At 55.5% G+C, this 12,927-nt stretch overlaps 3 protein-coding genes across 3 annotated transcripts; 1 reads left to right on the top strand and 2 right to left on the bottom strand.

Annotated features, from left to right (window-relative positions):
- Nucleotides 1–1,554: 1,554 nt before the first annotated feature.
- Nucleotides 1,555–3,138, bottom strand: SETTUDRAFT_20077 (uncharacterized protein; the record flags this gene model as incomplete). The annotated part of the gene is made up of 4 exons (XM_008028666.1): nucleotides 1,555–2,154; nucleotides 2,203–2,744; nucleotides 2,792–3,019; nucleotides 3,093–3,138. The coding sequence occupies 4 exons, from the start codon at nucleotides 3,136–3,138 to the stop codon at nucleotides 1,555–1,557; spliced, it is 1,416 nt and encodes a 471-aa protein (XP_008026857.1).
- A 1,221-nt stretch (nucleotides 3,139–4,359) lies between these two features.
- Nucleotides 4,360–6,636, bottom strand: SETTUDRAFT_163457 (uncharacterized protein). Its single transcript, XM_008028966.1, has 5 exons — nucleotides 5,541–6,636; nucleotides 5,387–5,486; nucleotides 5,272–5,338; nucleotides 5,070–5,207; nucleotides 4,360–5,018 (listed from the first exon to the last, which is right to left on the bottom strand). The coding sequence occupies exons 1-5, from the start codon at nucleotides 6,490–6,492 to the stop codon at nucleotides 4,845–4,847; spliced, it is 1,431 nt and encodes a 476-aa protein (XP_008027157.1). The 5' UTR covers nucleotides 6,493–6,636; the 3' UTR covers nucleotides 4,360–4,844.
- Nucleotides 6,637–9,048: 2,412 nt separating this feature from the next.
- On the top strand, nucleotides 9,049–12,753 carry SETTUDRAFT_20075 (uncharacterized protein; the record flags this gene model as incomplete). The annotated part of the gene is made up of 4 exons (XM_008028665.1): nucleotides 9,049–9,548; nucleotides 9,596–12,028; nucleotides 12,081–12,154; nucleotides 12,206–12,753. The coding sequence occupies 4 exons, from the start codon at nucleotides 9,049–9,051 to the stop codon at nucleotides 12,751–12,753; spliced, it is 3,555 nt and encodes a 1,184-aa protein (XP_008026856.1).
- Between the last annotated feature and the right edge of the window lie 174 nt (nucleotides 12,754–12,927).

The following is a 12,927-nucleotide window of genomic DNA, read 5'->3' as shown; positions in this document are numbered from 1 at the left end:
GGCTCCTCTGTTGGAAACGCCGTCATACCCGGAGTGCCCCACGGCTAATACTCAGGCGTCTCCGCGCCCGCTCCTCGACCCTCTCCATCCCCCCCGCCCTCTCGCCACAATCCCCAGGCCGAAACTCTGAACGTGACAAAAAAAAGCGCACCAAAGAAAGGAAAAAAAAGTAATATAGGGGACCATGTGTTTCTATGTTTGTACTTTCTAGCTGCTTGTTGTTCGCCTGCCTATCGCTCACCAACAGCCCAAAATTCCCTCGAGCAAAAAAAAAAACGTGCCGAAACAAGCATAACACCGTGCGGTGTATCAGCACTTGTCAGTGCTAAAAATGCGAATGCTTCTAGTTTGCCCACGTGGAGTATCCCGGGGGAGGGAAGAGGGAAGAGAGAAGAGGGGGGAAATGGATGGGCTTATCCCGTAGTTCAAAACATGCAGAGCCCAATTGGCCTCAATGCGAGGTTTTCCTTGCCGTGCGCGGAAAGTACCATTGATGCGGAAATGCAGCTCGGTCCGATCGCATGACATCAGCATTGTTGGTCTATCGAGTATGCATGTATGTCGGAATGTATGTGAGATGAGAGGCTTTTTTTTTACTCGACTTGCGCGGTTAAATGCTTTCAGCCATGGCGGGGACGGAGCTGCTTAATGCGGGAATCATAGTCTGGGGTAGTCATGTGTTGGATAGAATAAGATTTGCCGCACGTTGAGGTGACGTGAAATTCACGAGATTCAAGCTCTGTCAGCACAGCAGTGAGATGGATGCTTGATTCTCTGGCCTTCAATCTATTTCTGGCGGTGAGCTGGATGCTTGAAATAGCAAGCCGTGTAAGACGCATCAAACAATGAGCAAATCAACGACCAATCCTACATCTCAGAAAGCGAGAATACGCGTATACTTGTTTGCGGATTCGTTGGAGCGCGCCAACTGCCACGCGTACATGTTTCTTCGGGTGATATTGCGCAATTTTGTTTCGCGGGTTTCCACGAATAAACGAGATTGGAATCGAGGGGCCTGGCATAGAGTTTGATATGTCATGAAGACCTGGGTATATGGTGGGGGAGGGGGGCAAAAGGATGGCAGAAATGCGACAGAGTAAGCAGCAAGCCGCAGCCGAATCAACGGGATGACAGAACGTCTTGGTAAAGCACAGTTGCCACTATAGTGTCATACGTCTTTTTTTTCGATCAAGGTATATTCATATGGTACCCATCACACACACACCACACACACACATTCTCTCTTTCTCTCTCTCTTTCTTTCTCCGTCCAGACTTCCTATATCCAAGCGAAAAAAAAACACATTCAACACCAACGCAACTGAGATTACCGTCGAGCAAACGTCACAAGTACATACAACCGAGAGAACACGCTCAGCAACGCTCCATGGTATCTTTGGCACATCCCAAACGCCTGCGTGAAGAAAACAAGTCGACAGCAAGGAAAAAAGAATAAAAATATAATAAAACTAAAAAAAAATGGGACAATGCGAGAAAAGCCAGCGCAGAGTCATCGTCGTCATGGACACTAAACACATACACTCTACTCTCTCTTTCAGAGACGACCCACCTGCACCGGCACCCCAGGATGCATGTTGAGTAGATACTGAGGCCCAGGCATGGCACCACCGCCAAACTGCCTTGTGCGACTCGAACTCCTACTGTGCTGCGCGGGGTGGACGTGCTGTCCGTCTGCGCCAAACTCGGCACTACCAGTACTGTGGTATCCCTGCTGTGGATAATACGGCGGAGGCGGGTTCAGGCCAGCAGTATTCTGCGAGTCGTGCATCTTGGCCATGATGAGCATTTCCTCGGTGGTCGGGCTATCGGGCGTGTCTGAACGGGGCCGTCGGTTCTGCGCGCGGGCGTATGCGGAGCCGCGCTTGCGTAGGCACGTGTGCAGGATCAGGAGGACGATGAAGACGCCAATGGAGATGCCTGTGTAGACGAGGACGAGAGAGGTGGGTTGCATGGAGAGTCGAAGGCCCAGGCCGCCGGTGAGCACGAGGAGCACGAAGCTGATGGAGGTGAGGGGCGTGTGGAGTGCGCGGACTTTGGTGGTGAGGTGGGTGAGGGCCGGGAGGATCGAGGTTAGGAGGAGGGGGAGGATTGTGAGGAAGGCGGTGATTTGGTGGGGAGAATTAAAGGCTTTGGACTACTGAATGTTAGTATGTGTGGGTGGTTACGAGGAAGAGAGACTTACGCGGTTGTACTGTCCGCTGATTACTCCGCCGAGCGCAAAGCTCACGATGAGAAGGACCATAATGAGCACGCTGAAGACGACGTGTATCTTGATGTTTTTGAACAGAGTCACTGCGAGCACGTTCATCGGCCAGAAGATGAGCACCGCCAGACAACCGAACACAGCGTGTGCGAGGTTCGCGCGGTCGTGGTCACGTACCATGCTGCCCTCGATTGCAACGCCATTCATTGCACTGCTGCTTGCGGGCACGCCGCCAGGGCCCGTGGCAGTGAGCATGTTCATGGTGAAGAAGCCGTAGCGGACGTGTCGCTGGAGGGGCGCAGAGGGGGAATTAGACATGACGTTCTGGCCATCACCGAAGGCGTAAATCATGGGTTGAGTCGAGGATTTTGTGTCGATAAAGCTGCGGCAGTTGGAGCAGCGTGCGTTGAGCATGAGCATCGAGTCGTTGACCCAGGTGCCGGGAAGGACAGTCAAGTCGATTGAGGAGTTGAAGGTGGGCTCTGAAGCGGCGGAGCCAATACGCGGGGAGATGGTGACATCTAGTGCATGTTAGTATGGCTCTAAGAAGGGGACAGAGAAGACGTACTGCTACCATCCTTGTTGTTGTACATGATAAACATTAGACTACCCGCCATCTTATGGCCAAACCCAACGCCAACCCACGAATATGCCGGGCTGGCAAAGTAGATGAAGACATCTTGAGAGTCGTTGGCAATGTTGACGGAGAATTGGGTTTGTGTTCGGGCGAGGTAAAACGTAGACGCAGCAGTGATGTTTGAAGCAGTGTTCTCTGCCGTCGTGATGGATATCAGCACTGCATGAAACCGTTAGTAAAAGCATTTCTCCTTGAGATTATCAACAGCAACCAAAGCCAGCAGGAAACTTACACGCAAGCACAGCAAGCAGCATGCACACTGCCTGTTTCAAACCCATCATGGCACCAAACAGTCGGCAGCAAAGCAATGAAAACTCGCAGGATCAGGGAGCCGGGCAAAGATATCAGTGGAAGAAAGCAAAACCAAGCCCTCTCCCCAAACAGCAAGTCTTTCCACAGGAGGCAGAGAGGGACAAAGGCCCAACCAGCAAAAGCAATCCAGGCTCGATACTATATCCCGGGGCAACGCAAAGAAAAGCAAGGAAAAAACGACGAGGGCGCTCTGGCAAGAAACAAAAACACTGGGAGAATGATACCTCTTTGGTACAGAAGCACGTAAGTACAGGCGAAAGAGGACGAGGGCAGAAGTGGCGCAACGCCTCTCTCTATACACAGGCACACACTCGGGCGGAGGCAAGGCAGATATTAAGCCGCCCGTTTTTTTTTCTTTCTTTTTCCGTATTACATGGCACCGCACACGGCCACGCAGATGGATGGTTGCGACTACAACCTATCCGCATCTGAAACGCGCCTCTGGCCGCGAGTCGTGATTGCTCGCATCCAATCCGGGCGCGCCATGTCCCGTCGGGGTGCATGACGGTGGGAGCCCAGTGTGGTTTGGCATGCCTGCAGGCCGTCAAACGAGGGCGTTTGCAGGCTGGGTCGAGTGGTTGAGGGTAGATGAATGGACGGGGACATGTGGATGGGTGGTGGGGTTGGGCAAGGCGGGCGCTTAACCCTTGACTTGGCCAGGGGTTTCAGGTGTGGCTGCGGTGCGCATGCGGTGCTGCTGTATGGACGCAGAGCCAAGCGCCTGCTTGTACCCAAGTCATTCAAAGAGCCACCCTCACTCTGTACTTGGATACATACGCAGTGGGGCAAGGCGGAGGCCGGCCATGTGTGGCTGCGCGCGCGAGAGAGACAGTGGAGCCGTATTTTTAGTCGCCTTGTTGTCTTGTCTTGCGCGCTTTTGCTGCGATGCTGTGTGGCTGCGGTGGCGGCGCCCATGTGGCGACGCGTCATGAGTCGATATGGCACGAGGCGCGTGGTGACAGAAGGGGAGGTGGAAGCAGGAAAAAAAACAAGGCCGCAGTAATACCTCGGCGAACTCGTGGTCTGATCGTGTATGCACTGCCCTGCCCGTGGGCCAAAAGCAACTACATGTACACAAGGCCGGCACAAAGACGGCCCCCGCATACATACAATACGAAGTAGTCGCTCCGAGCACACTGGTCTATTGATAGCCTCACGCACAGCACAGCACAGCACAGCACGGTAACGCCGACAAGTCGTCCATTCCATCCAAAGCAGAAATAGAATTATGTACCGCCGCATCCGATTCGTCAATCAATGTCCATAGGCCCTATTTGTCCACCACGCCAACAATGGGAAACTGCATCGTCACAAAGAAAACACGAACCTCTCGTCCACTCCTGCTCCGGGTATGCTGGTCATAATCGTCATAGTCGTAAGTCCATGCAGCCTGTCTTTTGCATGCAGACTGTAAAAAATCTTGTAAGTCATGCCGCGTCACAATGAGACCGCTTCCGCCAGGCGTGCCCGCACTTGTGCATCCTGTGCCGGTCATCCAGAGACATTGCAGCACCGCCCTGGCCGACTTGAGCAGTCCGCTCGCCGAGACAAGCCCACTGCCTGCCGCCGACCCAGCACTGGCCCAACACTGTCCGATGGGCTCCCAGGTCTTCAACCCGCACATCCGGCCTGAAAAAGAATCATGTGCAAATCACCGCCCCAAGCGCCGACCCTAGTGGTATCGGCTGCGACGGCTGTCAAAGTGTACATCATGCTCGTAGTACCGCTCGTCGTAGCTGGGCCGAGAGCTGTGGATCGACTTCCGCTCAATCTCAATCTCCCGGATTCGGCTTTTGCGCTTGCGACGGATCTCATCCGAAAGCTCAACCAGGTGCAATACGTCCTCCTGCATCGAGTTAGCGTCGTGCACGTGACCCGCGCGGGGCTCCCAACTTACATATCGAAGGTACTCCATCACGTAGAAGAAGTCGTCCGTCTCTTCGCATGCGTACCCCATCGAGTCGATGGCTTCTCGGATGACCAAGTCCTTGGTGATTTCGGTCCACATGTCCTTCTTGCGTTGCTTGACAACTCCCTAGTGGTCACCGTTAGCGTCATGTTCGTTATCTCCGCCACTAATGACGCTTGTCATGACGTACCTCCTTGAGGTCGATGTCGATGTTGAGCTCCTCGTAGTTGGTCCTTCCACGTCCATGGCTGTGGCTCCTGCAACCGTGTTAGCACGCGCCTGTCGCATCTGGACTGCATACATACTCTCTGCGGTTGATCTCAATCTCGAGGGTTTCGTTCACCGGTGGAGGCGATGGCGGGGCGGGTGGAGGAGGCGGGGTAGGAGTGCGCGCCCTGACGACACCTGCAACACTGTCAGTACGAAGCATCCATCGATTGCCTTGGTGCGCTAACTCACCATGGTCGATGTGCCTGTGGTGAGTGATGATCTCCTGGATGATAGGAGGCCGGATTTCTGGCTCTGGAGCTGGCGGCGGCGGTGGGGGAGGCGGAGAGGGCGAAGGCGAGGGCGTAGGAGCGCGCTCCTCTTTGCGTCTGATGATGATTTCGTCTCTAACGATTTCCCGGTTGTTCTGTGGTGGGGACTCGGCGCGCGGGCGGCGGATGACAAACTCCTCGCGCTCCCTGGCAACCAGCTCACCACGCGTGCGCACGGGGGGTGGCAGGCTCCTCTCGCGGCCGCGAATCGTCAACGAACTTCGCTCTCTGCTCGTGTCTCTGCCGTCACGGCTAAATTCCCGGCGGTTTGCACGGAACTCAAAGTTGCCGTCGTGCTCCTGGAAGCGGATAGAGCCTCGTTCAGCAGAGACGTCGCGGCCGTGGCGGCTCACTTCGCTGCGGGCAGCATGGAAGTCGATGTCGCCGCCAGTGCGGCCTCGAAAACGCACGTCATCGTCATCCACCTGACGCGGGGCAGGTCGGCTGACGGATCGGACCGGGGGCCCATCACCACGGCGGAAGACGATGTCATCGCGCTCGGGCGGACCTCGCGACTGCTCACGGCGCCGGATTGTGATGTCGTCGCGCTCCACCTCTCGCACCGAAGAGGGCGGCGGAGGGCGGCTGCGGGTGGAACGCACGTCATCGTCAAACCCGCGACTGCTGCGGGCTGCAGAGCGCGAGAAGACGTCGTCGTCACGGCTTCGCATCACCAGCGGGCCGGCGGTTGGGCGGTTGTAGTCCTCGCGAAGAAAGTCGGGCATGCTGCGGCGGGGGTCAGGGGGGGCAGTGCCGCTACGGCGCAGCTCGAGGTCGAGCTCCTCATAGTTGCGGTCGCTGCGGTTACCGTTGCGATAGAAATCGCGCTCACGCTCTTCATAGAGCTCTGCGGTGGGGTAGCGGCGCGACATGGCGCGGGCAGCAGCAGGCGGGCGGCTGCGCGGGGGGAGCAGATCAGGAGGGGGGAGAGGGAGGGAGAGGTGATGGTGGTGAAGGCGGCGGTGGTGGGGTTATGTGGCGCTCGCTCTCACCAGGCTGAGGAGGAGGATGGATGATGAATGACTGCCTGACTGACTGACTGCGGACGGGCTGGAAGAAGGGGGCACAGGCGGGTGGGAAGAGAAGAAGGGGGTAAGGCAGGTAATGAAGAATAGGCAGCGCCGTGGCCTGACGTTATCGACGGCGGCTGGCCCAGTTGCAGTGCCTGTGTAGTGGGCATGCAGGTGGTGGGGGTTGGTAACAAGACCAAGGTCGGGCGCCCGCTGAGGTCGGCCATGACGTAACCGTCGCGCTGCGCTAAACCACACCACTCTGATCACCAGGATGGCTCCTGCCCGCCTGCCCAATGGCCGCACCAGTCGCCCAGTTCGCAGCAGTCGACGCCCTGTCACCGGAACTGCCCTGAGCACCGCCCTCGCAGCGCCTGCGCCGGTGTCGACACCCTCACCCGCCCCCTCGCCCGTTGTCTGAGACGCGCCTGTCAGCTGTCATGCATCACGCCCGAGTCGTCGTCTGTCGCCATGGCACGCCGATAAGCTCGGCACGCACACTCACAATTTCTCTCTCACACGCACACGTCGAGAAAAAACACCCATGCCCTGGGCGCCGGGTCGGGATGGGCATTCAGGCACGTCTGGGCGCGCTGCCTGGTAGAGAACGACACCCCCCTCCCCTCGTCGTCGTCCTCCCCCCCAGGAACGCCATTCGACCGCCATCCGGGCCCAACAGAGGCGGCCCGATCGACAAGGACCCAGGCCTCGACGCTGGCCTGGCTGTCAATCTCCGCAACATGTTTGTGCCCAACCGCGAGCGAGCGACGGCACATCCGCTTCGACCCGCCTGTCGCTCGTCGCGGTCGTGGTCGTGGTCGTGCGCCCAGAGCATGCTTGGTGTCGGGGCCGGGATGAAGGCCATATCAGATATCGAACCACCTCTCTCTATGCTGCCACTGCTGTATACTCGCTACACGTATAATACCCATGGCGGCAGGGAATGCGCCGAGGGACGCGGTGCCTAGCCCTGCGTTGCATGCAGCATGACGTTGTTGGACAGATTACATATTGCCTCGGACTCTGATCTGGCAGCCCTGTGGCCGTGGAGACGACGGCTGCGCCATGTGCCCGCACCCAAAGAAGCCGCATCTGTCTAGTGCCAGTGCCAGTGCTAGCAGTACCCGATGTCTGCCCTACGCCATGTGCCAGCAGAGCCACCCAGGGTTTGGGTTCGCATGGCACCGACAGGAACTTTCTGGAGCCTCCCGCAGCCGCTGCCCGCTGCCCGCTGCCCGCAACACGCCCACGCTTAGCCACAGACGTGTCCACACCGGAGCCGTCGTAACCGCCGCTGCGCCATGGCAGCATCTCATGCCAGGAAACGCGATGCAGGCACTCGCAGCTCCCACACCCACGGCCTCAACGCACCGTTGTTTGCGCGTGCAGTTCCGTCCACAATCAGGGCGCTCGCATGACGTAGCCATGCGCCATGGCTAAGCGAACCGCGCAAACCCCGCCCTAGCGCTGCATGGGGAATCTTTTACATGCATCTCACCACCAAAAACCCCATGCTTTTGCCGCGCTACCACCACGCAAGAAACCTCTCCCACGCCGCCCTGCACATGAAACATTTGCATTGCAATGCAGGTGCACGAACCTGCGTCGACGGTTATCGACGTCTTCTCGCACACTACGTTGGCATGACTGCATCTATCCTTCGTGCTTGCTTCTGCTTGCTTCTGCTACTTGTCTGAGTGCCCTATGTCTAAGCATACAATGGCCTAACATGCAGCAATGTACTATATGTGCCCATAGCGTGTTCTACTAACGTGCAGGGAACAGGTCGGCATCGATGTTCCCTCGCAGTGAAAATATGCACAAACTGCTCATGCTTCCCACCACACCTCGTCCTCACCCACCACCCCCATACTTTTTCGACAGTCTTACTTCTGGACCCGTCTGCTTTGCTTACTCTTCAACTCTACCATGCTTCTACCGTCCTAAGATGCCAGACGCAATACATCTCAGAGTCGCCCATCTCGTGCACCCGCTTCGTCCAATGTCACGTGATCCGTTTGCTGCAGGGCCACTGCGCCTTCCCAACTTGCAGACTGGGTGAGTGCAAGCTGCCGCAATCTGCTTCACCTCTGCGACTTTCCGTAACTTTCTGCAGCCTGCACGCGCCACCTAGCAACACAAACATCGACACCCTCAACAGCTTTGCCCCCGCCTGTCACATAACTCATGCCCTATGCCGTCTGCGTAGCCAGGACAGCTAGCCAAACATGGCGCGTACCGGTCGGAGACGCAACAGAGGCGCCCAGATAGACGTTCACAATGCCTATGCAAACTTGCAGGAAACATCCGAAAATGGCAAGTGCCTTCCCTTACAATGCAACCTAACACTGCCCTCTATTCTCTTGTCCCGGCATACTTCACAGGAAAAGACTTGCTAATTGGGCGATAGAGACCGACATGAACTCGCATCTCACCGAGCGACTTCGTGCCCTTCTTCCTCCCACAGACAGTTTGCCAGCCAACAGCACCCCCGCCTCTGGTTCACTCCACCAAAACAGCATCAGCGAGTATTATCAGCTCTCTCGCAAGCGAGTCGCTGGTGGGGCATGGCTTCAGCAACCCGAGATTCCAAGCCCCTCGGAACTGTTACCTGAGAAGTCTGGCCAACAGCTCGTTGATGTCAACAACGACCTCCGCCCAAACAAAGCAGAGGGCGCATATGATAATAGCGAAGACTACCTGGGGACAACCTACGAGCTTATACGCGAGGACACATTAGGTCCACTCCGGAATGTTCTGCATAAAGTCCGCAAAGATCCTTACCGAGACGAGGCAGAGTACGAGGACCAAAGCATTGGTGTCTACGAACCGGTTCACATCAAATCGATTGTGTTCTCTCCCCGAGGCCTCGCTACGCGAGTTGCATTCTCACTTGGCAGGGTCAAGAAGCATATTAGGTAAGATGCTGTACAGTGCAAGCGTACCCATTGCTCACAGACGCTAGATGGGCGCAATCAAAGCGACTTATCACCGGATCACTCGTGGCTCTATCTCCTACGGACGATGGATTCAAGACTCAGTGTGTGCTCGCCGTCATCGCAGCACGCCCTATTTCTGCACTGGAGCAAAATCCACCCGAGATTGACCTGTTCTTTGCCCGTGCCGAAGACCAAGAAATCGACCCTATGCGTAAATGGATCATGGTCGAGTGTCGAGGCAGTTTCTTCGAAGCCAGCAGACACACACTGCTGGCCCTGCAGCATCTGATGAGAGAGCCGTTTCCCTTGTCCAAGTACCTAGTACATGTTCAGAAGGAAGTCGAACCGCCAGCTTACATCAAGCAAAACCCCTACCTCAACCTCAGCTCTCTTGTCAGTATGGAAGAATGTGCCAACTACGAAAACGTCAATGTGCTCGACGACTGGCCAAACACATCGTCGCATTCACTTGACAGTTCGCAGAGCAAAGCGCTCCAGCGTATTCTCACAAGTGAGCTGGCTATTGTGCAAGGACCTCCTGGAACGGGAAAGACGTTTGTGTCTGTGGTTGCTCTGCAAATTGCTCGTGACAATCTGCGCAAGGACGACCCCCCCATCATCGTCACTGCGCAGACAAACCACGCGCTTGACCAGCTTCTGCGACACACGTCGGGATTTGAACCAAACTACATACGTCTAGGAGGAAGGAGCAAGGACAAAGACATCAAGAAGCGGACGCTGTTTGAAGTTCGATCAGCAGCACCACAGCCAAAGCAGCCTGGGAGTCTCAAAGCTCAAGCCAACAACAAGATGCGGGCGTTGACAGTTGAGTTTCAGAAACTGCTTGCCCCTATCGAAGCAAACAAAGGTCCACTAGATCACAAACTTCTATTGAAGTTTGGATTGATCTCAAAAGAGCAGGCAGAATCGCTCGAGATGGCATCAGAAAACACTATTGGAATCTCGCCATCGGATAGCCCGGGAATCAGAATAGAATTCTGGCTTGGAAAGTGCCTTGCACCATGCGATCGACCAATTGACGCGGAGCAGTTTGACTGGGGCTATGAAGAAGAGGATTTCGAAATTGAGCAACTGAAGGAGCTAGAAGCAGAAGCCGTAGCCCAGGATGACGATGATATTGAGGCTCTTCAAGGAGCTGTCACGCTGCTCAGCGACAACCACAAGGGCACCGGAGCTCCTTTGAGCAGTGCCAAGATTGAAGAAATGTTGCGCAGAACCGAGGATCTATACACTATCCCCGTAGTTCATCGCGGTGCCATCTACAACTATTTCAAGCGGCAAGTGAAGAAAATAATCACGACCGAAATGCGCAAGGTTGCCAAGGTTTACCAAGAGGTGGTTTTGCAGCGCAAGATTGGCATGTGGGAAGAAGATGTCCGTGTTCTGCGCAAGGCACGCATCATTGGATGCACAACTACAGGCCTGGCAAAGTACCGCCCTCTTCTATGCGCTCTGCGTCCGCGCATGTGCATTGTAGAAGAGGCAGCCGAGACACTTGAAGCACCCGTAACAGCAGCCTGCTTTCCCAGTCTTGAGCATCTTGTCCTCGTCGGTGATCACCAGCAACTGCGTCCTCACACTCAGGTAAAGGCTTTTGAAGACGAGCCCTACTTCCTGAACTTGTCGCTTTTTGAGCGGCTCGTCAGAAATGGCGTTGCGTTCGACACGTTGACACGTCAACGCCGTATGATACCAGAGATACGGCGTCTCCTATATCCAATCTACCAAAACACACTGAAGGACCACAAGAGCGTAATAAATCCCAAGAACCGGCCGCCAGTTGAAGGCATGGGCGGGAACAACAGCTTCTTCTTTTGCCACGAATGGGAAGAGTCTCGCGATCACAACATGTCTGCCGTCAACAAAATGGAAGCCGAGATGGTTGTGCAATTCTTCGACTACTTGGTCCTAAACGGCGTTGATGCGACCAAAATCACCATTTTGACCTTCTACAACGGGCAAAGAAAGGAGATGTTGCGACTTTTGAACGCGCACACAAACTTGCGGGTTTACCGCAGCGACATCCAGGTTGTGACTGTTGACAGCTACCAGGGCGAAGAAAATGACATTGTGCTGCTGTCGCTGGTGCGCTCGAACAAGAAACACTCGATTGGCTTTCTGAGTTCGGAGAACCGCGCATGTGTGGCGCTATCGCGAGCAAAACGTGGCTTCTATATATTCGGCAACGCGGAGCTTTTGGCGTGTGAGAGCAGGGTATGGGCCAGCGTGGTGGAAATCATGGTTAAGAACAAAAAGGAAAAGGTGACCACTGGCCAGGAGCGAAGGGTGGGCTACCACTTCCCGCTCCAATGCAGCAACCATGGGCGCAAGATGTGGTGCGAGGTCCCTAGCGACTTTGAGATCATTATGGGTGGTTGCGATAGCAAGTGCGACGGAGTATTGCCTTGCGGGCATCGATGTCCATACATGTGCCACCCGTGAGTAGCCTTGTCGCAATATGGGACATGTTCAAGGCTAACATTGAGGCAGGTTCGAGCACGGTAGGATCAACTGTACTCAAAAGTGCAGCAGGCGTGTAGAGACATGTGGGCATCCTTGTGTCGGTACGTGCCACTTTATCTGCTACAGGGCGAGTGTCTGCTAATCTTTTGCAGCGGAATGCTGTGACCCGTGTAAATGCCAAATGTGCGAGCGCCGTAGCGGTGGCGTCAAGTCGACGTTGAAACCAGCACAGAGTGGAGCTAGCTCGCTCGGCAGATCGCACGCCAATGTGCATGATATGAGCCGCCAAAACATGTTTCACAGCTCTGGCCAATCTAACGGTGCAACAGCCAAGCTAGGCTCACGCACAAGGACAGCTCAGCCATCGGGTAGCAGCATGGAGCAGTGGAATATTTACACGAAGGGTGGTGGAGTCCAAGAAGACGATGCGAGAGTGCTGGCGGAGATGAGGGGACAAGAGGCACAGTACCTGGAACGTGTTCGAGCATCTACTCCAAAAGCCGGGCATTCGCCCATGGGCGACCGGCTTATCTCGATTTCCCCGCAGACGAGTGCAGTCGTGTCCAAGAACACTGGCTTGCTCGTTGACCTCGATTTGGAGCCGCAGATGGCAGCGGGTTCCGAGCAAAAGGGAAATTCGTATGCGAAGACGGCGGCATCATGTGCTAAGGGAACGGCCTTTACTAATCTTCTGGATTAGGGCGGGAATGGTGGCAAGGGAGTGTTTGGTTTAAGGTGTCTTTGCCAATGGCAGCATGATGGTTGTAAGGTGAGGGATGGATGCCCTGGCTGAATATTGACGTTTCGGCTTTACTGGCAACGCGTGTAGCAATGCAGAGGGCGGATAAACCAGTGGCATGAAACCCCAACAGAG

Source organism: Exserohilum turcica, assembly GCF_000359705.1.
Source record: "Exserohilum turcica Et28A unplaced genomic scaffold SETTUscaffold_3, whole genome shotgun sequence".
NCBI lineage: Eukaryota > Fungi > Ascomycota > Dothideomycetes > Pleosporales > Pleosporaceae > Exserohilum > Exserohilum turcicum.
Note: the sequence above shows the minus strand (reverse complement) of the source record. Positions and strands in the feature narration are given on the sequence as shown.